Source organism: Accipiter gentilis, chromosome W (genome assembly GCF_929443795.1).
Source record: "Accipiter gentilis chromosome W, bAccGen1.1, whole genome shotgun sequence".
In the NCBI taxonomy this organism is placed as follows: domain Eukaryota; kingdom Metazoa; phylum Chordata; class Aves; order Accipitriformes; family Accipitridae; genus Astur; species Astur gentilis.
Window position 1 is genome coordinate 846,368 of NC_064918.1, and position 22,412 is coordinate 868,779.

The 22,412-nt window shown below is 43.8% G+C and overlaps 1 protein-coding gene across 1 annotated transcript; it reads right to left on the bottom strand.

Annotated features, from left to right (window-relative positions):
- Positions 1–11,072: 11,072 nt before the first annotated feature.
- On the bottom strand, positions 11,073–19,969 carry LOC126035387 (purpurin-like). Its single transcript, XM_049793940.1, has 6 exons — positions 19,856–19,969; positions 18,829–18,946; positions 16,094–16,230; positions 15,169–15,281; positions 12,997–13,209; positions 11,073–11,308 (listed from the first exon to the last, which is right to left on the bottom strand). Exons 2-6 carry the CDS (start codon positions 18,943–18,945, stop codon positions 11,298–11,300), a joined length of 591 nt encoding a protein of 196 aa, XP_049649897.1. The 5' UTR covers position 18,946; positions 19,856–19,969; the 3' UTR covers positions 11,073–11,297.
- Positions 19,970–22,412: the final 2,443 nt, after the last annotated feature.

Genomic DNA, 22,412 nt, shown 5'->3' on the forward strand with positions numbered 1-22,412 from the left:
TTCCGAGAAAGGTTATACATATGCATTAGATTTCTGAGAAGTTATTAGCATATGCAAATGTACTTCTATGCAGGCGTGGTGAAGTCTCTGGTGGTCTTCAGAAGCCCTCTGGTGGTCTTCCGTAGTCTTCCTCACTTTGTCCGATAGTTGACCTCTCAAGTGATTCTGCGCAGTACGATTCTCACTATCATTTACATAAAAATGCATACTATGTCTATTCTTAAATATAACCTTTCTTATGATTGGTCCTTCAGTCACACCATCTTATTAATATTCTTATGTTAAAACAATCATTGGTTAATTTCACTTAACTCTACTGATTGGAATCATTGATAATTAGATCGAGGTGGGAAGGGTAAAGGGTTTCCAAGCAGCAAACTGGTGTCCATAACGGTTTCCTTAGTTTCTTTAAACAAAACAATACTGATCAACAAATCTTTGTCAACGTTTCTGTGCTTAAATGATTTTAGACAATACTTGAATTCTTATGGTTACACATAGTACATTTTCTAAAGTTCCTAAGTTCCTATGACTATATATTTCAAACTTAACACTCCCATACCTATGCTTCACAATTTTCTACTTCTTAATCAAATTGTTGGTTGTTGGTTAAATGTGTAAAATGCAATAGGTATATATAGGTTTTTGCTAAAATATTTCTTATAATTCTACATTCCTATTAAAATTAAATATGATTAATTCTAACTAATAACAAATCAATAACAAATCAGTAACACCCACATTTCAAGTAAGATGCAGACAGACTGGAGAGGGTCCAAAGGAGGGCCGTGAAGATGATCAAAGGGCTGGAGAACCTGCCCTGTGAGGAAAGGCTGAAGGAGTTAGGTCTCTTCTCCCTGGAGAAGACAAGGCTCAGGGGGGACCTCGTCAAAGTATTCCAGTACTTAAAGGGCAGCTACAAAGAGGACAGAGGGTCTCTCTTCACAAGGAACCACATGGAGAAGACAAGGGGCAATGGGTAAAAGTTGCACCGGGAGAGGCTTCATCTTGACATAGGAAAGAAATTTTTTACAGTGAGAACAATTATTCACTGGAACAACCTCCCAAGGGATGTGGTAGAGTCCCCATCACTGGAGGTTTTCAAGATGTGGTTGGACAAGGTGCTAGATAATCTCATCTAGGCTCCCTTTCCCATGAAAGGTTGGACAAGATGATCTTTTGAGGACCTGGGCTATTCTATGAGTCTGTGATTCTATGATTCACACTCTTTTAATGAACTCAGGGAGAAACATTTATACCACCAGTTGATCCACTCAACTGTGATGTAGTCAGTTGGTCCACTCCAGCTGACATAGCTGTTTATCTAAAACAAAGGCCACCCTCCGGACCCCTTGGTGTTGCAACAGCTGTGGTCAGTCACACCCTACGTTATTCCCTTGTCCGTCTCCTCTGAGCCTTCTTCCATTGTAGGGGTTTTTTGGTCAGTCACACATGTGTAGTAGCAGCATGTTAATAGACACATCTACAACAAAGTGTCTGTTAAAAGACATTTTCTTTGCTCCTGGGGATTTGGGGAGCTTTGGGGTGGTGGTGGTATAAATCCCCTTTTTGAAGCAGCTAAAAGGAAACTGCTGTTCTGAAAAGAAGAAAAGTAGCAACCTGGCTTGCAAACCAGGATATTTAAGCTTACAAAAGGTGGCAAGGAAGCATTTTAAAAGAAACAAGGTTATTGTGGCAGAGGTGAATCCTCAATAGCAGGCAGATTTGATGGACGTGCAAGAGTTTCTCAAACACAACATTGGTGTTAAGCACATCTTAATGGTGATATACATATTAACCAAGAATGCCTGGTGTAAAAGGGAAAATGGGTTCTGAAATAGCCAATGCTTTTGAAAGTGCTTTTAGCAGAGGGCACACACCTCAGAAATTATAGATGCAGGAAAAGAACTCTTAAACCAGCTGATAAACGAGCTGTTAAAGCAGTAGAATGCTCACCAAATTGTTACTAATATTTAAGTAAAAGACTCCATCATAGAGTATTTTAAAAGGATGCTCAGAACCAAGATGTGAAGATATGTTTGATTTTGAAGGGATGTAAGATTATCTATACGATCTTTTTCTTTATAGTGTTAGTTCCAACAAATGGCATTTTAAGCGATGCTTTACAAAGTCTGAGTGCCTTTCTTACTGAGATCATAATGAACCAATATCACGTCCCAATTTCTCAGGACAATGACTCATGTTTGCTGATTCCCAGGTCAGGATTAAGGTGAAACAACACCAGGGATCCTTTAACTCACAGAACTCAACTTTTATTCACTGACAACAAGAATTGGCATGCTTACCACAAGAATTGGTATGCTCACCACAAGAATTGGCATGAAACTACGTCAGTAAACTGTGTAACGTGCTAACCATACGTCACCAAACATACTACAAGCCTTGCTTATTTGGGGATCAGTTCAGGGAAGAAAACAAAGAGAGCCCTCCCATTGAGTCACAAGGTTCAGAGTGGACCCCCTTGCTTTCTAGACTCCTTCTCAGAGAGAAGCTTAGGGGCAGCTACATCCACTCCTAGTCCCAGACTTGGTCAATGGTTTATGTCTAAAGGGATGAGGTGTAGGGATTATGGGGGGGGGGGGGAAGAGACCGAGAGAGAAAAGAGAAAGATTTCACTGGTCCTTGGTCCAGCGTTGGTCCAGCCAGCCTAAGGGTCCAGTTCTGGAGGGCGTGCGCATGTGGGGCTAATCAGTTTGTGTCCTTTTATAATCTCCCTGCCCCTCCTTCAGGCGGACACTTGAACTAATCAGGTGTCATGTGCGGTTTGTGCTTCCAGAACCTTCGGGAAATGGGTTGGTGGGCTTGGGGGGTCGTTTGGGGAGTAACTTCTCCCTCTTTGCATGCCCTCCAATGCCCTGTTGCTAACCAATTTCTCAGGGTTCGTTGCTATGCAGGGTTCGTTGTTATGCAGAGTTCACCATTAAGCAGAACTTGCCCCACCACAATGTTTGAGACATTAACTCCTTCAGTCTCTGACAACCAACACCTGTCTAACAGCATGATCTCAGGACTTGTAATTGTTCTTGCTGTGAGGACATTCACTGATATGTGAAGGGCAAAATTTTTGCAGGATTCCTCCTGCCACTAAGCAGTCAAAGCCACTCTGTGAGCACCTCAGGACCATCTGAGGACAAAATAACAGTCCTCGTTTGTAAATAGCTTTCTCTTTTCTTTGTTAGTGGAAAGTTTGTGCAAGGTCAAGGAGTGTGAGTTAGGACCTACATATACACTTAAAGCCAGGAATGTCAGCTTGATTCATCCAAGCTAAGATGGCAAAGTAACATCTGAACCAGGGTTGTAATATGCCCAACCACCTCAGAAGGCAGGTAGAAGAACCTGTGTGTGTCTGCCCCTAGACACACCCTATTTACACATCTAACTCAATAGTATGAGACAAGTGTAAACCAGCAGAATATATGCCCTAGCTGCCTGTCCAACTCTAGTCTCCTGAGATGCCTGAAGTCAATAGAGAGAAATGGAGATTGAGTAATTAGTCTATACCCATTGACTCACCAGATCACATGGTATACTGTAAAGGACTGAGATAAGAACAGTCTCGACATTGCCTGATTAGTGTTGGCTCTGCCTACATGCTCTGTGTCGTGGTTTAAGCCCGGCTGGTAACAAAGCACCACGCAGCTGCTCGCTCACTTCCCCCCCCCCCCCCGCGGCCATGGTGGGATGAGGAGAAAATATAAAGAAAGGCTCGTGGGTCGAGATAAGGACTGGGAGGGATCACTCACCACTTATGGTCATAGGCAAAAGACAGGCTCAACTTGGGGAAGAAACAAAATCAATTTAATTTACTACAAATCAAAACAAAACAAGGATGAGAAGTAAAACCAAACCTTAGAACACCTTCCCCCCACCCCTCCCTCCTTCCCGGTTCAACTCCACTCCCGGTTCTCTCTACCTCCTCCCCTGAGCGGCACAGGGGAACAGGGGATGGGGGTTGGGGTCAGCTCCCCACACTTTGTCTCTGCTGCTCCTGTTGCCGAAAAACTCGGAATAAAAAACTTATCAACACCAATTTAGTGTAGATAAGCAGACACTTCTTTATTGACGGCCGGGTGTGCGGGTGAGTCCTCTCAAAAAAACCATGCACACCTGAACACCAAAATCATACACCTTATATTGAACTTATTCATTCATATTCATTAGATTTCCGAGAAATGTTATGCATATTCATTAGATTTCTGGGAAGTTATTAGCATATGTTAATGTACTTTACGCAAGCGCATTGAAGGTCTCTGGTGGTCTTCTAGAGTCCTCTGGTGGTCTTTCATAGTCTTCCTCACTTGTCCGCTTCTTGACCTTCCTTAGGTGATTCTGCGCAGTTTGGCCCTTGGCAGGTAACTAACTGTTTCTTGGCAGATAACCACAAGTTGCTTCATAAAGAACTTATCAGTTTCCATTAATTTGAAATTCTGACATCTTCAACATTCTTCTAGGTTATAATATACTCCTACTATATCCAAATTATCTTAAATCTTAAGCTTGTTATCTAAGTTCTAAATGTTCCTACTAGATGATTTTGGCCAATTCCTCCGGCCTTGGTACAGGGTTATACAGAGGATTTCACAGCAGCTGTTGGTAGTTGGTTAAATGTATAAAATGCAATAGAGTTATATAATTCTATATTCCTATTAAAATTGAATATGATTAATTCTAACTAATAACAAATCAATAACAAATCAGTAACACCCCTTCCTCCTCAAGGGGAGGACTCCTCACTCCTCCCCTGCTCCACTGTGGGGTCCCTCCCACAGGAGACAGTCCTTCATGAACGTCTCCAACATGAGTCCTTTCCACAGGCTGCAGTTCCTCACAAACTTCCGTGGCATGGGTCCTTTCCGTGGGCTTCAATTCTTCCTGAACTTCCCTGGTGTGGGTCCTATCTGCAGGCTGATCTTCAGTCACAAACTGCTCCAGTGCGGGCTTTCCCATGGAGTCACGGCCATCTTCGGGGGCCTCTGCTCCACCGTTCACCTCCATGGGCTGCAGGGGGACAGCCTGCCATCTCACCACGGGCTGCAGGGGCATCACCTCCTCCCCCTCCTTCTTCACTGACCTCGGTACCCACAGAGGTGTTCCTCTCACATTCCAATCCCCCTACTCACTACCTGTTCCCCTTCTTAAATATGTTATCCCAGAAGTGCTACCACTGTCACTGATTGGGTTGGCCTTGGTCAGAGGCGGGTCCGACTTGGAGCTGGGGGAAGTTGGAGCAGCTTCTCACAGGAGCCACCCCTGCGGCCCCTCCCCTGCTACCAAAAAAAATGCGCCACACAAACCCATAACACTCTGGCTGGCCTTGTGATGGGAAGATAAGCAGCAAAAACAGGCTTATCCTTGAACAGTCACAATAACGGCAGTGATTTGTGAACAGCCTAATTTACACCTGCAAGATTGGAGGTCAATTGGTGTGCATGGCACTTAGAGGGGGATCTGGCACCTAAGGACCCCCTAAATGAGGTGTCCACATGGGAAGCCTCCAAGGCAGAGGTGCTGTTACCATGGCTGCCTAGTTTGAGCAAAACTGCTGAAAAGCAACCATAAAGCCCACCAGCGGAACTGCTTAAAAACAGGTACTAGACAAGCATGGGCAGAGCTCTCCCCACTGAAGAAGAAGATCAAGGGGATGCCGCTGGATCCATGGTGATGACTGTCACTTGCTTTTCTTAAGGAAATCTCTGCTTCTTTTCCCCCTTTTCTATAATTTCCCTCTTTTCTCTTTTTGTAAGCAATAAAATGAATTAACCTTTGAATATCAACATTTGACCTCGTTTGTGTCTTAATCTCACTTTGGGTGTATCCGACTCTCATCTCCGCCCCCCCCCCCCGTACCTTCCGAATGGGACATCTACTTGCCATCCTTGAGGGGAAGCTTCCTCCCACCTCTCCAAGAAGAAATCAGCTTGCTGGGTCCATTCTCCCTGAATCACCACTCCCATCCTGTGGTCCTGGCCATAAAAGCTTGCATGGCAGAATGGAGTTCAGCATTTAGCTCTCCTACACAGACTACACCAAGCACTATAAAGATGTTAGCATGTAGTTCCTGTTTGCTGGAACTCCCAGCTGTTCTAGTCATACAGATATTAGGTGATAACTGTGGGCATTAAAAATCCCAGTTCTCTAGAACTAGGGGAATGTCTCGGCCTAAGGCCAGGGTCCCTCAGCTAGGGTTTAATGGCTAATTAATTGTGATACAAGCTTTAAGTTCACAAACTCCATCTCCATGCTCCCTCATGGATGCAGTAGCAGGGGGGTATCAGTTGGTGTACTAACCTTGCACTTAGTCCTGCACAAAAAGCTAATATTTTTACAACACTTGTGTGTGGGGTGTGACCTTGGCTGGCTGCCAGATGTTCATCCAGTTTCTCTCTCACTGCTCCTCCTCAACAGGACAGGGGAAGAAAATAAGATGGAAAAGCTCATGGGTTGAGATAAGGACATGGAGATCACTTACCAGTTACTGTCAGATTAAAAAAATCAACTTGTGGAAAATTAATTTAATTTATTGCCAATTAAAAATAGAGAAGGATGGTGAGAAACAAAGACAAAAACTAAAACATGCCCCCCCCCCCCTTCTTCCGAGGCTCAACTTCAGTCCTTCATTCCCAACTCCTCTACCTCCTCCCTCTCTGAGGCAGGGGGGATGGGGAAAGGGGTGGGTACAGTCAGTTCATAACAGTTCTCTGCCACTCCTTCCTCATCATGCTTGTATTGGGTCTGCCTGCCATGGAATTAACTTTCATTTTCATCTTATTTTCTCCCCCCCAACCTGCTGAGGAGGGAGAGTGATAGAGCAGCTTGGTGGGCACCTGGTGGCCGGCCAATGTCAACCCACCACAGTCCTTTTTGGCACCCAATGTCACGATCCCGGGATTAAGAGTCCCATGCTCTTCCGACTGAGCTAGTCAGACTGTGGGGGATTGACCTTGGCTGGACACCAGGTGCCCACCAAGCTGCTGTATCACTCCACCGCCTCAATGGGACAGGGGAGAGAAAAATATGATGAAAGGCTTGTGGGTTGAGATAAGGACAGGGAGATCACTCAACCAATTACCACCACGGGCAAAACAGACTCGACTTGGGGAAATTAATTTAATTTATTACCAATCAAAATCAGAGTAGGATTAATGAGAAATTAAACCAAATCTTAAAACACCTTAGCCCCACCCCTCCCTTCTTCCCAGGCTCAATTTCACTCCCGAGTTTCTCTGCCTCCTCCCCCCGAACAGGGCAGAGGAATGAGGAATGGGGGTTGTGGTCAGTTCATCACACATTGTCTCTGCCACTCCTTCCTCCTCACACTCTTCCCCTGCTCCAGCGTGGGGTCCCACCCATGGGATACAGTCCTCCATGAACTTCTCCAATGTGAGTCCTTCCCATGGGCTGCAGTTCTTCACAAACCACTCCAGCATGGGTCCCTTCCACGGGGTTGCAGTCCTTCAGGAACAGACTGCTCCAGTGTGGGTCCCCCAAGGGGTCACAAATCCTGCCAGAAAACCTGTTCCAGCATCGGCTCCTCTCTCTCCATGGGGTCCGCAGGTCCTGCCAGGAGCCTGCTCCAGGGCAGGCTTCCCACGGGGTCACAGCCTCCTTTGGGGGCATCCTCCTGCTCTGGCGTGGGGTCTTCCACAGGCTGCAGGTGGATATCTGCTCCACTGTCCCCCTCCATGGGCTGCAGGGGGACAACCTGCCTTGCCATGGTCTTTACCATGGGCTGCAGGGGAATCTCTGCTGCAGCACCTGGACCACCTCTTCCCACTCCTTCTTCACTGACCCTGGTGTCTGCAGAGTTGTTTCTGTCACATTTTCTTTACTCCTCTGTAGGGTTTAGGGATTAATCTGTGCGGGGCCCGGACGACGGAACACCAATGTGATGATTAAAGTCGCCAGTTTATTGAGCTTAGCTAATCATTTTTATACAATTCTCTAAGTTGTTGAGAGACTTTGATTGGCTACTACATGCAAGCACTTGGTGTCCACATGCACAAGCATAAGCGGTGATTGGTTACATCGGTACTGTCCACGCGCACAAACACAAGACATAATTGGTTGTGTTAATTAAAGCATACAAGACTTGTCTTAGTCCAATTGGTCAAGATAAGCCCCTGAATTGAGGTTGTTTGTGCCAAGTTCCCTTTATCGTGGAATGTGCACTTGTGTTTTCCTAATTGGGATCTTTCTTCTTCTATCTTCTTATTTATTCTGTTCAAGACCTTCTAAAGGCGCCTGGAACAGTCTTGTGACCATGAGCTATTTTCAGGCCCAATAACTAAGTTCCATATAACTGAACCCTACACTCCTCTCTTCTGGCTGCTGTTGTGCATCAGTTTTCCCCCTTCTTAAATATGTTATCACAGAGGCACTACCACTGTCACTGATTGGCTCAGCTTTGGCCAGTGGTGGGTCCGTCTTGGAGCTGGCTGGCATTGGCTCTATCGGACATGGGGGGAAGCTTCTAGCATCTTCTCACAGAAGCCACCTCTTTAGACCCCCCCCGCTACCAAAACCTTGCCATGTAAACCTAATACAATGCTCTTCCCCTGCTCCAGTGTGCGGGTCCCTTCCATGTGATACAGTCTTTCACAAACTGCCATGGGTTCCTCATGGGCTGCAGTTCTGCCAAGAAACCTGCTCCTGTGTGGACTCCTCTCCACAGGCCAGAGGTCCTCGCAGGAGCCTGCTTCAGTGTGGGCTCTCCACAGGCTGCAACTTCCTTCAGGGCAAATGTACCTGCTCCAACGGGGGTCCTCCACGGGCTATAGTGTGGGTATCTGCTCTGGCATGGTCCTCTTCATGGGTGTATGGTTTGTCCGGCTCATAGTTCACAAACAAGTTTCACCATATCTAGTGCACACAAGCAACTCATGGGTGGTTACAAAAGCGACCCAGCCTTGGATTGCCTTGAGGCCCTGTCTCTCTGCAGAGACAACTTAGCCCTGGGTTGTCTGATAAACCCTAAACTAAACAGGGTGGTGGCTGTGCCATTCAAAGAACCAAAACCTGAACTGAGCCTTGAAATCCCTTAACAAATAGTATGCCCTGAGTCTCAGTCCAACCACTATTCAGTTGCCTAAGGAAGCAAGGTAAAAAAACCCACAAAACCTGGAGGGTTTCAGCTTCAGTTTCAAATGAAAACCTTGTGTATTCAAACAATCACAGACCAGCAAAAGAAAGATAAGGGGAAACTCCACTCAGATATACATAATCCATTTAGGCACATATCATAATCCACTCAGACATAGTCATACACACCATTGCACAAGTCAGGGGATAAAAACTCTAAGATTCAGGTTGGAAATGGGGGAGTCACTTCTCCAACTATACAGTTGGCTTGTGAAGGAAACCCTTCCCCCTCCTTGATCGGGACGCCAGTCAAGGTAGCTTCCCTGGCATTGAGAGCCCTTACCTGGAGGGGTAAGTGAATATTGTTTATGCTTTAAGTTTGTAAACATGTGTGTGCTTGTGGTTGTCTGTGAGTCGCTTGTGGTTGTAATAGTGTACTACTCTTGCCTTAAAAAATTGCAATAGTGCATTCCTCCATTGTATCTGTAAAACCTGAAATAGTGGTGTGTTAAGTCTGTAAGTGAAGTTCAAATAAATAATTTGCTTTAACCTTGCAGTTAACTCTTTTTCCGCCACAATGGGCTGCAGGGAAATACCTGCTTCACCATGGTCTCCTCCATGGGCTGCAGGGGATTCTCTGCTCAGGTCCTGGATCACCTCTTCCCCCTCCTCCTTCTTATCACAGATGTGCTACTGTTTCTGATTGGCTCAGCTTTGGCCAGCAGCAGGTCCATCTTGGAGCCGGCTGGAACTGGCTCTGTCTGGCATGGAGGCAGCCCCTGGTGTCTTTTCACAGAGGCCAACTGTGCAGCTCCCTGCCAGCGCTACCAAAACCTTGCCACATAAACCCAATAAACCTTGATAGTCTTTACCTAAAAGGTTTTCCTTTTGAATTTCCTGCTGCTTTTCTGTTTCTGTCCTTAGCTTGATATGGTGACTGACACTTATCTTACTTTCTGTTTAAGGTAGCTTTTCTAGACTTGGAAAGCAAATAACACCTCTTCCTAATAGTCTTCTCTGTTGGCTGATAGGCTGAGGAGTCTTGGATAGGAATCTTGGGAAAAGTAAACTCATCTTGAGGGAACTCCCTGCATCTCTAGGATACTATTGGTAGCCCTGGAGAATAGCCTTTGCTCAGCATTTTATATGCTCCTTCGAACAGATACAGTAGATAATGATTGGCAGTAGATAACAGATTATGCAAGCAACTTGTAGAGGCTGCCTTATGATCTTGCTACTCTGAAGCTCTTCACTCAGGGCTAATATTGTGCCACACATTTTGCAAATGCCGCAGGGGCTAGGTCTGTACAGTCTGGTTTTCATTGTACCATCAGTAATTATGACCTGAAAAAACCCTGTGTTGTTGACAAACTGTAGGGTTCAATATAGTGTTCATTATGTGATTCTGGACTGGTAGTTTTTTTCATAGGAAACCATTCAAAGTGAATGTGATTGTCTCATGAGGAATGTGAAATATATGGCTGAAAAATGCTTATCTAGATCCCCCTTTTCTTACAAGGAATCTTCTAGGTCATATTCTTTTGTTTCCCCCTACATCTGTGAAATTCTTAGCCACAAACCCTATCACCTCTGTATTGCTCAGCTGTTGAACTTTGGAGGAAGGCAGTGGGGAATAAATTACTACCTAGGCCACAGGACAACATAAGTGGGAGCTCAGTTAAAGCAGTTGGGTTATTGAGAGAACAAGTTGCTTTGTTACATTCTTGATTCAGCTCTATTTATTTAGTTAGTTAGTTATGATACTAGCTCGATAATTTGATTAGAAATACTCAGTGCAGATCTTTGGACATTAACATGTACCAGAAATATAGCATAGTAAGATATGTAGCAAAGAGCACATTGTCAGTCTCAGCTCAGAGTTATTGTTCAACAGGTTTTTATAACTTCAGAATTAAAATAGAAATGCTGGTAAAAGAGGCATACTGTATGTAACAAGAAACAGTTGAAGAATTTTTTTTAAAAAAACATTTATTGACAAATGCCTCATTAGGTATTCCCTTGAAAATTCAGTTATCAATAATGTATTACACACAAGTTACAAACACATAACCTTTTTCTTGCTTTTCAGGAGTAAAACACTAGTCTAAACTATGATTTTCTTTTTTAACAGTGAATGACAGCTTCAAGACCAAGAAGTCTGGTTTCAATGCTTAAAGATAGAACCGGAAGTATATTTATTAGCATGCCCCTGTAAAGAAAGAGAAAGTGAACTTTAGTCCATGCAAATGAATTTGCAAAGCCATCCCAGTGCTTTAACAGCATTTTTAGTCCTCAGTGAAACTGTAGCTACAGCCATCCTAGGGCACTCCTGAACCACAGTACAAGATTAAGTCAAGGGGACTGTTTGTATTGTTCTGTGCCTGTTGGACAGTTTCGAGTTCTGTTTGCCTTCACCAGTCACAAAGAGTCATGAGTTTTTAGCTTACTCTAACACCTAGACACTCAGCCCACAAACCAGTTACCCTTTCTCTGCTACAGGAAGCAATACAGAGTGCAAGGAACAGGGATCCCTCTACCAGCTCTGTGACCTTACAGGATGCCCATATGTGCTCTGTAGCTGAGAACTGGCTCACACAATGACATGCCATTAAGAGATTTTTAGCGGCTACTTCCTGTCCAACTAGGCCTAACATATATGCTAATGAGGCAATACTCCAGTCTAGGTCCTCAAATCTGGTTTAGTTAAGGGCCCATCTCCAGCGAAGTTGTTGTGCATATAGAGAGTGTGGGAGCTAAGCTGGGATCATTCTACCAAAAAAGTGGAGTTCTTGCCTCCAGCATAACACTAGAAACTTATATCATCATCTCAGGGACAGCAGATGAGCTGGAAGATGAGCTTCCATAACTCCAGTCAAAGGTACTCTCAAAACAGCTGTGAGACCTGGCAAAAGAATCTGTTGATCCACTTGTATTTCTGTGGAGCAACAGCTCACTCCCACTGTCAGCAGACACTGGCAGAACTGCTGCTCAGAGCCCCTCAGTCTCTGTAGTTTCTGTTACACAGGAAGTCTAGGGATCAAATCATACTGACAGCTAGGAAGGATGAGTGTGTTCCTTATTGAAACTGACTTTTCCTGTAGGGAACAGTACTCAGAGTGAAGGTAATGCAATGTTATCCAAGTGGCCATGCCAAGCATTTCCAAGTTCATAAACATCTTATGTCCAGGCCCTTGTATGTATCTATTGTGATATATGAGGAGAGCCTGACAGAACTGGGCTTGTTCAACCTTAAGAAGAAAAGGCTAAGGATGGGGGATTGGAGGGGTGATCTTATTGCTGTCTACAACTACCTAATAGGGGGATGTAGAGAAGATGAAGCTAGACTTCTCGCACTTGCACAGACAAGAGCCAATGGACACAAGTTGCAACATGGGAAATTCTGACTCATTATAAGGAAACCCCTTTTTCCCCATGAGGGTTGTCAGACACTGAAACAGGGGCCCAGAGAGGTTGGAACATCCTTGGAGATGTTCAAACCTTGACTAAACAAGGCCCTGAGCAACCTGCTTTAAGTTAGCCTTGCTTTGAGCAGGGGGCTAGACCAAAGACTTCCAGAGGTCCCTTCCCACCTAAATTATTCTGTGATTCTTTTGGGATAACAAAGACATTCTTCCTTTCATAGTGTGCTATCTTCAGAGCACAGGATTGCTATAAAGGAAAAATAAAGGTTGCAGAACCACCCTAAATCTGACTCACTCTCCCTTCCACAGACTTTGCTTTGCAGCCACATTCTTATTAAATATGACACTACAAAAAATGTTTCTAAAAGAATAAAAATTAGTTTGCAATGGCTCTTGCATTTACAGCAAGTGCAATTGCCTGGTCCTACAAGCTGCCAATGCAGTCACTCCAATGCATTTAAGTCACTGAAAGTACCTGACTGCAGCACAGGCTGGAACTGGCCAGACATACAGATTTCCTCCTGCTTCTGACGCAAAATGCGTTGAATGGCTGGGGGAAGGCCATGAGGGTTGCGTGAGAAGATCAGGGAGTAGCCATCATCACAGGAGCCGTCCTCTTTCAGACTACGACAGGCATAGGTAATAGCATAGTTATCATAGTCGGTGTCAATCACCCAGTAGTTGTCCCCTGAAACATCAAATCAGATGTGTTTGTCATGGTGGAAAACACAGAGCAAAGGCATGCATGTGTTATTCTAGCAGATGGAGACTTTACTATAATACCTGACAGGGACATCTTCCCAAAGGACAGAAGGTCACCTCTAATTGTTTAGCTTATGTCTACACTGTGAGGTGAAGAATGGGGCAAACATGATGTGCCCTGAATCTACCATGTTTCCCATCGTGTTGTTATAGCACATGGCAGCTGTGCTGAGAAAGTGCCAATGATGGGTGACTCCCTATGGACTGAGCTTGGCCCTGTTGCTGTCTGGTCTCTACCACACAGACAAGAGTACAGCCAACACCAAGGCATCAAACACATCCATGCTCTCTCTATCAGAGAGCTCCAGAGCTTGGATTGAAGCACAGGCCAGAGGGTTACAAAGTGGATGATGGGAAAGTGTGATCTTGAGAACAGGCTCAATTTCATTGAGACGATAGAAATAGCCATGAAGTTCTTAACACAAAGGCTGGGTATCTCTACAAGATAGACTCTTGTCCAGCCAAGGTTTGAACTTTTAGTGCATTTTCACATTTGGTTTCTGTGACTAAAGGTGTTAGCTGGACCACATCTGTTCAGGTTTTAGATGACAAAATCTCTTTATATTTCCTGTCTAGGTGGGTGTATTGAGACAAAGGGCAAGCAGATCATATTTCTTATTGTCATGGTTTAACCCCAGCCAGCAACTAAGCACCACGCAGCTGCTCACTCACTCCTCCCCCCACCCAGTGGGATGGGGGAGAAAATCGGGAAAAGAAGTAAAACTCGAGGGTTGAGATAAGAATGGTTTAATAGAACAAAAAAAAAGAAACCAATAATGATAATGATAACACTAATAAAATGACAACAGTAATAATAAAAGGATTGGAATATACAAATGATGCACAGTGCAATTGCTTACCACCTGCCGATTGACACCCAGTTAGTTCCCAAGCAGCGATTCCCCCCCCGCCCCCACTCCCCTCCAATTTATATACTAGATGTGACGTCACATGGTATGGAATGCCCCATTGGCCACTTTGGGTCAGGTGTCCTGGCTGTGTCCTATCCCAACTTCTTGTGCCCCTCCAGCTTTCTCGCTGGCTGGGCATGAGAAGCTGAAAAATCCTTGACTTTAGTCTAAACAATACTGAGCAACAACTGAAAACGTCAGTGTTATCAACATTCTTCTCATACCTAACTCAAAAACATAGCACTGTACCAGTTACTAGGAAGACAATTAACTCTATCTCAGCTGAAACCAGGACACTTATATGAATAGTCTCAGTAAAAGATGGCTTCTGTTTTCCAGCCTTGTTCTTCAGCTGAGTACATTTTAGTGTAGTTTATCTGCCAGTATGGAAGGAATGTATTTTGTCATGCACTAACAAGTTGAATCCCAACTGCCCAACTTCCAGAATTAGTCTCTCTGGCAACCTAACAGCTGTGGGAGATTCAGAAAGGAATTACAGGGTATGAAGGCTGCATAAATGAGGTGTGACACAAGGAATTTCTGTGAGAGGGACTTAAGGTAGTGCTGCAAACTTCTGCCATGCCTGCCTGACATGATCAGTGCCTTGTTGATGGGATGAAGATTTGGATTCATGTATCATGTCCCACCAGTTATGAGGAATTCAGGGAGTCCAGGAAGAATTGCTTCCCTAGGTTCAGCACAGTGCTCAGCTGTACAAAGCCTATTTGCAATGTCAGCTATCTTTAAGCTGTGTCTTCCTTGTTAACTAAACTGGTGGATAGGTAGGGTCCCTGAGGAATTTCTGAATTCTACCCCTCCTGTGGAGATAAAAACCTTGGAAAAAGCTTCCCCCTCCAAGGATGCTTTGGAACAATTTGAGCTTAGCTGTTTTGACTGCTCATATACTGAAATACACAAGTTTTGGCAACCATAAACTATAGACTGATCCCAAGGGGATGAAGAAATTCACTCACCACCACTGGACAGGTAGCTAGCCAGGCCCTGGTATGTCATATACATTTTTGCTGGAGTGGTTGGGTCAGGCACTGTGTACTGAGCAGCCATATCAGCACAAATCACCCAGAACCTGTAATGACATCCACTGAGATCGTGCATGATTTCCAAAGAGGCCATTCAGAAATACACAACTATAATTTGAGTATTCTTCCCACATACATTGTATGCCATATCTGTTCAAATTCATTTTGCCTTGTCTCAAAATATCCTAGAGTGCTTTGCTATTAAACCTAAGGTTCAGGGCAGCCTGCTTTCCTCCATTATTCACCCAGTTAAATATTTTGGTTAGTTAACACTGAATAGCAGCAGAGTTAGTATTAACCTGTAAAAAGTCTCTGTTTTTCTTCTCTATCTATAGCCAGAAAACCACTTAATCCCTTCACATGTTGTAATCCCTTATGGTAGCCATCACCAAGGGACTTCCATCTGTCTATTCAGGTCTCATAAAAGTATCCAAGAGCTAACTGAGTATTTTCCAAAGAAGTCTAAACAATATCACATTGAAAGACCCACTAATGTAACACTCATTTACACTCATTTCCTTCCCTCAAACCTGTTGAGCTACTCACTTTCTCACAGGCTACACTGGCTCCCTTCTTTTCATTCCAATTTATTTGCTTTACCAGCCTATCATTAAAGATTTTACTTTATCATTAAATTGGCAATTATACAATAGTTTTATCATGGGCCTAGACCAGAAATAGAATGAGAACTAACCCAGGACTCAATCACCTTTGGCCTCTAAGGTATTAATTTTATTGAGCTTGTCTTGTTGATAATAGCAACTCAGTCATGTTGTGCACTTAGGATAAATCACCATTCACACCATCTCTTTAGTATATCATGTTATCAGCTAGAGTTAGAAGTTAGGCACACACTTACCCAAAAAGCTTCACTCGGCCTTTGGAAGATGCTGTCATTGTGCCATCTTCCTCAATGCTGTATTCAGCAGAGATATTGTCCTGAAGGAAAAGACCTTCTGGATCCTTCTTGGCTAGAGCATACCATTTCCCTGCATACTGAAATGAAAGATTATTGTTGTGGTGGGTTGACCCTGGCTGGACACCAGGTGCCCACCAAGGCGCTCTATAACTTTCCCTCCTCAATGGGACAGGGGAGAGAAAATATAATGAAAGGCTCATGGGTCGAGATAAGGACAGGGAGAGATCACTTGCCAATTACCGTCATGGGCAAAACAGACTCAACTTGGGGAAATTAATTTAATTTATTACCAATCAAATCACAGTAGGGTAATGAGAAATAAAACCAAACATTAAAACACCTTAGCCTCACCCCTCCCTTCTTCGCAGGCTCAATTTCACTCCCGAGTTTCTCTACCTCTTCCCTTCCAGCAGCACAGGGGGACGGGGAATGGGGGTTACCATCAGTTCATCACACATTGTCTCTGCTGCTCCTTCTTCCTCACACTCTTCCCCTGCTCCAGCGTGGGGTACCTCCCATGGGAGACAGTCCTCCATGAACTTCTCCAATGTGAGTCCTTCCCATGGGCTGCAGTTCTTCACAAACCACTCCAGCATGGGTCCCTTCCACGGGGTTGCAGTCCTTCAGGAACAGACTGCTCCAGTGTGGGTCCCCCAAGGGGTCACAAATCCTGCCAGAAAACCTGCTCCAGCATGGGCTCCTCTCTCTCCATGGGTCCACAGATCCTGCCAGAAGCCTGCTCCAGCATGGGCTTCCCACGGGGTCACAGCCTCCTTCGGGGGCATCCTCCTGCTCTGGCGTGGGGTCTTCCATGGGCGGCAGGGGAATCTCTGCTGCAGCACCTGGAGCACCTCCTCCCCCTCCTTCTTCACTGACCTTGGTGTCTACAGGGTTGTTTCTCTCCCATATTCTCACTTCTCTCTCCAGCTGCTGTTGTGCAGCAGGTTTTTTCCCCTTCTTAAATATGTTATCACAGAGGTGCTACAACTGTCACTGATTGGCTCAGCTTCGGCCAGCAGTGGGTCTGTCTTGGAGCTGTCTGGAACTTGCTGTCTCCAACATGGGGACAGCTTCTAGCATCTTCTCACAGAAGCCACCCCTTTAGACACACACACACACACACACACCCCCGCTACCAAAACCTTGCCATGCAAACCCAATACAATTGTCTCGATTAATCACCGCTGCAAGAGTAGCCACTGCCTGGCCTATGGTAAAAGTCTGAGTTTGCATGGGTATGTACTACACAGGTTCTGCTATACAGTTCAACACTCACCTCTATGCTCTTTTGTGAGGTAGGCATTAAAAGAAATAGTTCTAGGAAGTCTGAATTTCTGTATGCATTTACTCTTTAGCACTTGAGACTTTCATGGAGTGGTGGCGCAACACTGTAATCTTCTCTGAAATGCCATCCTGAAATGCTTCACCCATAACTCAGGATTTACTGTCATGAATCATTTCAATTATTCTCTATTCCCATTTAAACCTTGGTTTCTTTGTGAAGGATGTCAATAAGGAGACCAAATCATAGCCACAAAGCCATAATCAAACTGGCTGGAGCCACTAGCCAGTTACTCCTGTTGTGGCTGACAGGCTAAAGTCAAGCTTTTGCTCATGATCTCTAATGGTGTAAAGTGTCTATACAGAGAAGTAGAAAATGCTGACTATGTCCATGACAAAGAAAGAGTGTGTTAGGGTGACTAGCAATAGGGGGAACTGAAATGAAATTAAGAAGAATAAAATTCCTAGAAAAAAGTGACCTTGAAAATTTAAAACCAATATGTGCTGAAATCAAAATAGAGTACAAGCAAGTGATTGCATGACTGGGAGCACCTCAAAAATTACCTGTATCAGTAGAAATAATGGGGGAAGCAGAACACAGCACTGATCAATTGAACTCTTCAGTTAACGTGATGAAATCTGTCTGGGAAGTTACATGCTTAAGGAAGATTGAGATAGAATTTGCAACTTCTGAATACATGAGGCTAAGAATAACACTGCTTTATCAAAACACTGGAGTTCTCAAAGCATTTTCTCCCCAGGAATATGTTTGTTTTCAGCAAGGCCAATTTTGTAGGAAAAAAGTTCTGGAACCCCACAAATTCTGGATGTGGCTGGAAATGATATGATGGCATATACTGTAGACAACCAGTCCAAACAGGTACTGGCACACCATTCTGGACCAATCCAAAACAAAGTTAGCCCTGGTTTTCTGTTCAGAGGCAGACAAATAAGACACCCTATTTAGAAGCTAGACAGTCTTTGTTTAGGATACCCAGTTTAGTTAAAAATTTGTGTTGACCTAAATCCCAAGAATGGACAGCAGTGGATCTAAGTCCTCCAGGGTACTTGTTTGACCTTTCCTTCTATTGATAATCTAAAAAGTGTTCCATTCATGGATTCCCCAAAACTGAGAGCCAGTCTGAACTTGAGCTAATAGAAGATTATGTCAACTATAATAGTCTAGCATCCCCAACATTTCTGTGGTCTGTGTTACCTTAATGTCCACTAGCAAGAGTGAACTGCAGAAACATGTTCCAGAGACATTATATATAAAAAGATAACATTCTAATGACAACGTTTACATTAATACATCCTATACACTGGGAAACCAGTTTATACAGTGAAGCTTCTCCTGGTATATTATGTTTAGTAGATGAAGTAGTCATAATTACCCTCTTTGGATCAAAATTGTCTTTCACAGAGAAAGACTCCACTGTACAGGTCTGAGCTAGGCTATATTCAACAGCAGAGAAGAGCAATGCCAGGAAAACATACTGTGCATATTTCATCCTGCAAGAAAAAAATAAACATGCAGAGTCTTATTTCTTGTAGCACATATATATAGCTAGTGCTGTGCCTACAAATACATTCCTCCCATTTTAAAACTAGTTTCATTCCATGCTGAACACAGTACTATTTCACTGAGAAACCTGGATAAATGCTATGCCCAAATCCAGCCAGATCTGTATCCCTGACCACCAATGACAATTACTTTGACAGAGTATTTTGCTTTCCATTAGCAGTAGTGCAGTTCACATAATTTTTACATTATAAATCAAGACAGACTCTGGATAAGGTTGATAAAAGTTGATAAAATTAGAAATTAATTGAATTTTTGTTTTGACAACAACAACAAAAATGTTCTGATGATCTCTGGCAAAACCTTGTTGGTTGGAAATACATAGTTTCTAAATTTTTCATGGTGTTTATTCACTTTGGTTTAAAACTGGCAAAACTGTATTCTTTATGTCCAGTTTTCATCACCTAATCAGGCATTTCCTGGCTGTCTGCTCTAATGGCAAATACATTTTAACAATAGTCTCAGTTAGATCATTTCCTCTACAAATTTAACAGATGATATTCAGTCTCTGGAGGCTTGATCTGCCATTATAACACAGCTGCAAGCTGGCCAAGGTTGTATTTATCTCCTAGTCTATGCCAGCTCACCCATATTCCAATATGCTTGGTCTCAACACTTTGGGAGAAGAGACCACCTACCTAGACACTCTTGCAGAATATTTATGCCTGAATATCTGTTATGATGCCAAGTTAAAACAAAAATATTTAAAACTGAGCTGAGTCCAACCCTGGACTTCCAAACTCCCAAGTAGTTATTCTGTTCCCAACTGCAGCCACAAGCTTCAGTTTTCTGTTTTAGGAGATGCTAACCTGATTCTTCTCTGCTGAATATTGACCTACCTGTTGGGACAGAGATGCTGGAGGTCACTGAGACTACTCTGCTACAGTCTTTGAGCTGTAGTCAGCAGGAGAGTTTTGTGTGAATTGCCCTCCATCTGCCTTTAAATAATGGGTCTGCAAAGTTTCTAATTGGTTATTTTTGCTCATGTGCCTGAACAAAACACTTAATCTTGGATAATCCATTATGTAAAACCCAACAGTAATCCCCATACTGGTGGGTCTGACTGCTACACTAATACAAACACAGCTTTTGCATAATGGAAAAAGCAGCCCAGAAAGCTAATAAGCCTGCTGAAGTGCCTGTACCACGCTCTTGTCTCATTCAATTCTTCCTGCTCCTTATATGTTAATCAGAAACTCATGGACCAGACGTAAGACGTACACATCTGCATAGGCATGTTTTCACATTTGCTCATTTGCCTTGGGTAGATCTAGCATAAGCACTTCCAATACTTGCATCATCAAATTAAGGTGATCCTCCTGCAGGAGCTGACAGATGTTACACGTTATCTGCTGAATGAAAAACAAGATTTTGCCTCCAAGTCCACATCAAAACCTTGGAGACCCAAGTTCCCCTATGCATCAAAACTTCTCCATACACATTCTACCCAGGTTGTCTCATCAACATTTCCAGTTGCACAAATGCTATAGCTCTCCTTCCCCAGATGTTCCTGCTAGAACCCTTCCATGCAGGTACAATAAAGCACAAATTAATAGGAAGCCAGAAAACACTTGAAAAAACTTTTTGGTAGTGAACTGTAAACACCTTCCTTATTTAATTTCTTTGACTGCCCAGAGAATTTCTCTTCTGCACAGGCTATCCATGTACCCAGACTTTTTCTACCCAGAATTCTTACCTGGGTAGAAGTTAAAAATGCAGGAAATTTGTCCAGAACTTGCCAGCTTTGACAGTTACTTCTCCAACTGGGCCGCTGGGCATCCAGAAGTCTTGGACATATCCATTAGGCATGACTCTACAGTTCCTACAGAGTAAACCTAGGGAGTCCTGAACCTTTTGGTACTGCTTCAGCAGTCTGGACATTCACAGTAAGTCTGAAGCTTTCCAAACATGTTGGACTTCCTGCAACCACTTGTCCAGGAACTCTGGAACAGAAACATGCAACCTCTCCCCATGTGTGTAATGTGTTGCTTTCCAGACAATTTGTTTAGGATTGCTCATTATATGGGAAAGACAATGTTTGCTGTCAGGGGAAAATCTTATTTGAGCTGCCTCTGTGCAGATTCCACCTACATTTTAGAGGTGCTGATATCCTGCATGTCTGGGGGAAGGACTTAATGTAATCTGTTCTTTCAAGTGTTCAGAGTAAAACTGTCTTTTGGTGGTTGTTTTGCATGCAAACCCTTCACAAACAACACCCTAAGTAAAAAGGCAGAAGCTTGCTGAGCACAGAATTGCTGCTCGCCTCTCACTCCAAAAGGCATTGGCCCATTGGTCATGACAGCTGGCTTGAACAGTACTTATTTGCACAGGATGTTCCAGGAACAAAGCTCTCTGGTGTATCAGAGCTGCAGGGGAGAAGTTACACATGGGGGAGTCAGATGGTTTTGCTCATTGTAAGGACACTAAGAGCCTAGAATAGGAGCCCTTTGGAATTTTAATGTAGGGATTTTTTTAATTATTTTTTTTTTTTAAATCAGCCACATCAAAAAGTAAGTACCCTTGTGGCTACTTCCTCACAGCAACACCTCAGAATCTACATTTCCATAGAGCTCAGTGTACTCAGTAAGTGGCTTGCTTTGGGGAAGATGGAGCACTTTAATGCTGTCCAGCATTATACTGCTGGTCCAAGAAGATTTTTGGGAAATACCAGAGGTCCCTTAAGAGAGAGCTCCACTTCTTACCCCACCTGCAGATCTGTCAAAGCAATGTCCCCTTCTCCCTGGGCATTTTGGATGGTCTTACCTGGGGACACCAAGACCTGGAAGTATAGGGAGATAAAATATGCTCAGCTGCTGTGACCAGTTCCTGGGTGCTCCATGGCCTGGGCGATGTGGATCTACCTTGTCCTGCTTGAACCCTTGGCCTGTTTTTCTAGAACGATGCCAAATGGCCATTCTCTGAGATGAGATCCAGAGATCAGCAGGGTGCTAAAGGGATTGCACAAGGCTGACAGCTTTCCACACCGAGTGCCAAGATAACAAGCTCTCTTAATTCAGGCACAATTTTTCCTCATGTATACACTATACCAGCTACCTGTTTGGCTTCCCTGGGCAGCATCCCTTTTCCTTGCATTTCTCACCAACAGCATTTACTTTGTTTAGGACTGAAAGGAAAACCAACTAAAGACCTATTTAATTTCTTTTACATTGTTCTTTAAATGAGCAAATAATGTGAAGTGTTTTTTTGAGGTCTGGATGCCCATCAACTTTTCAAAGGATTCTCACCTGAAACAGAATCCAAGTGCAAAATGGTTCCTTTCCAACACAAAATGAACGGTGATTTGAGATAGGCTGAATTGCAGCATTTTCTATAAATTAGAAAGGCTTCAAAACACTTATCACTTATTCTTTTTTCAACAAAACAGCTTAGTTTAGG

Coding starts and splice junctions, on each gene's coding strand:
- LOC126035387 (XM_049793940.1), bottom strand. CDS start 18,945: ATGAAATATGCACAGTATGTTTTCCTGGCATTGCTCTTCTCTGCTGTT. Junction 15,282..16,093: donor GGCCGAGTGAAGCTTTTTGG/GTAAGTGTGTGC, acceptor ATGTCATTACAG/GTTCTGGGTGATTTGTGCTG. Junction 13,210..15,168: donor TAGCTACCTGTCCAGTGGTG/GTGAGTGAATTT, acceptor TTGATGTTTCAG/GGGACAACTACTGGGTGATT.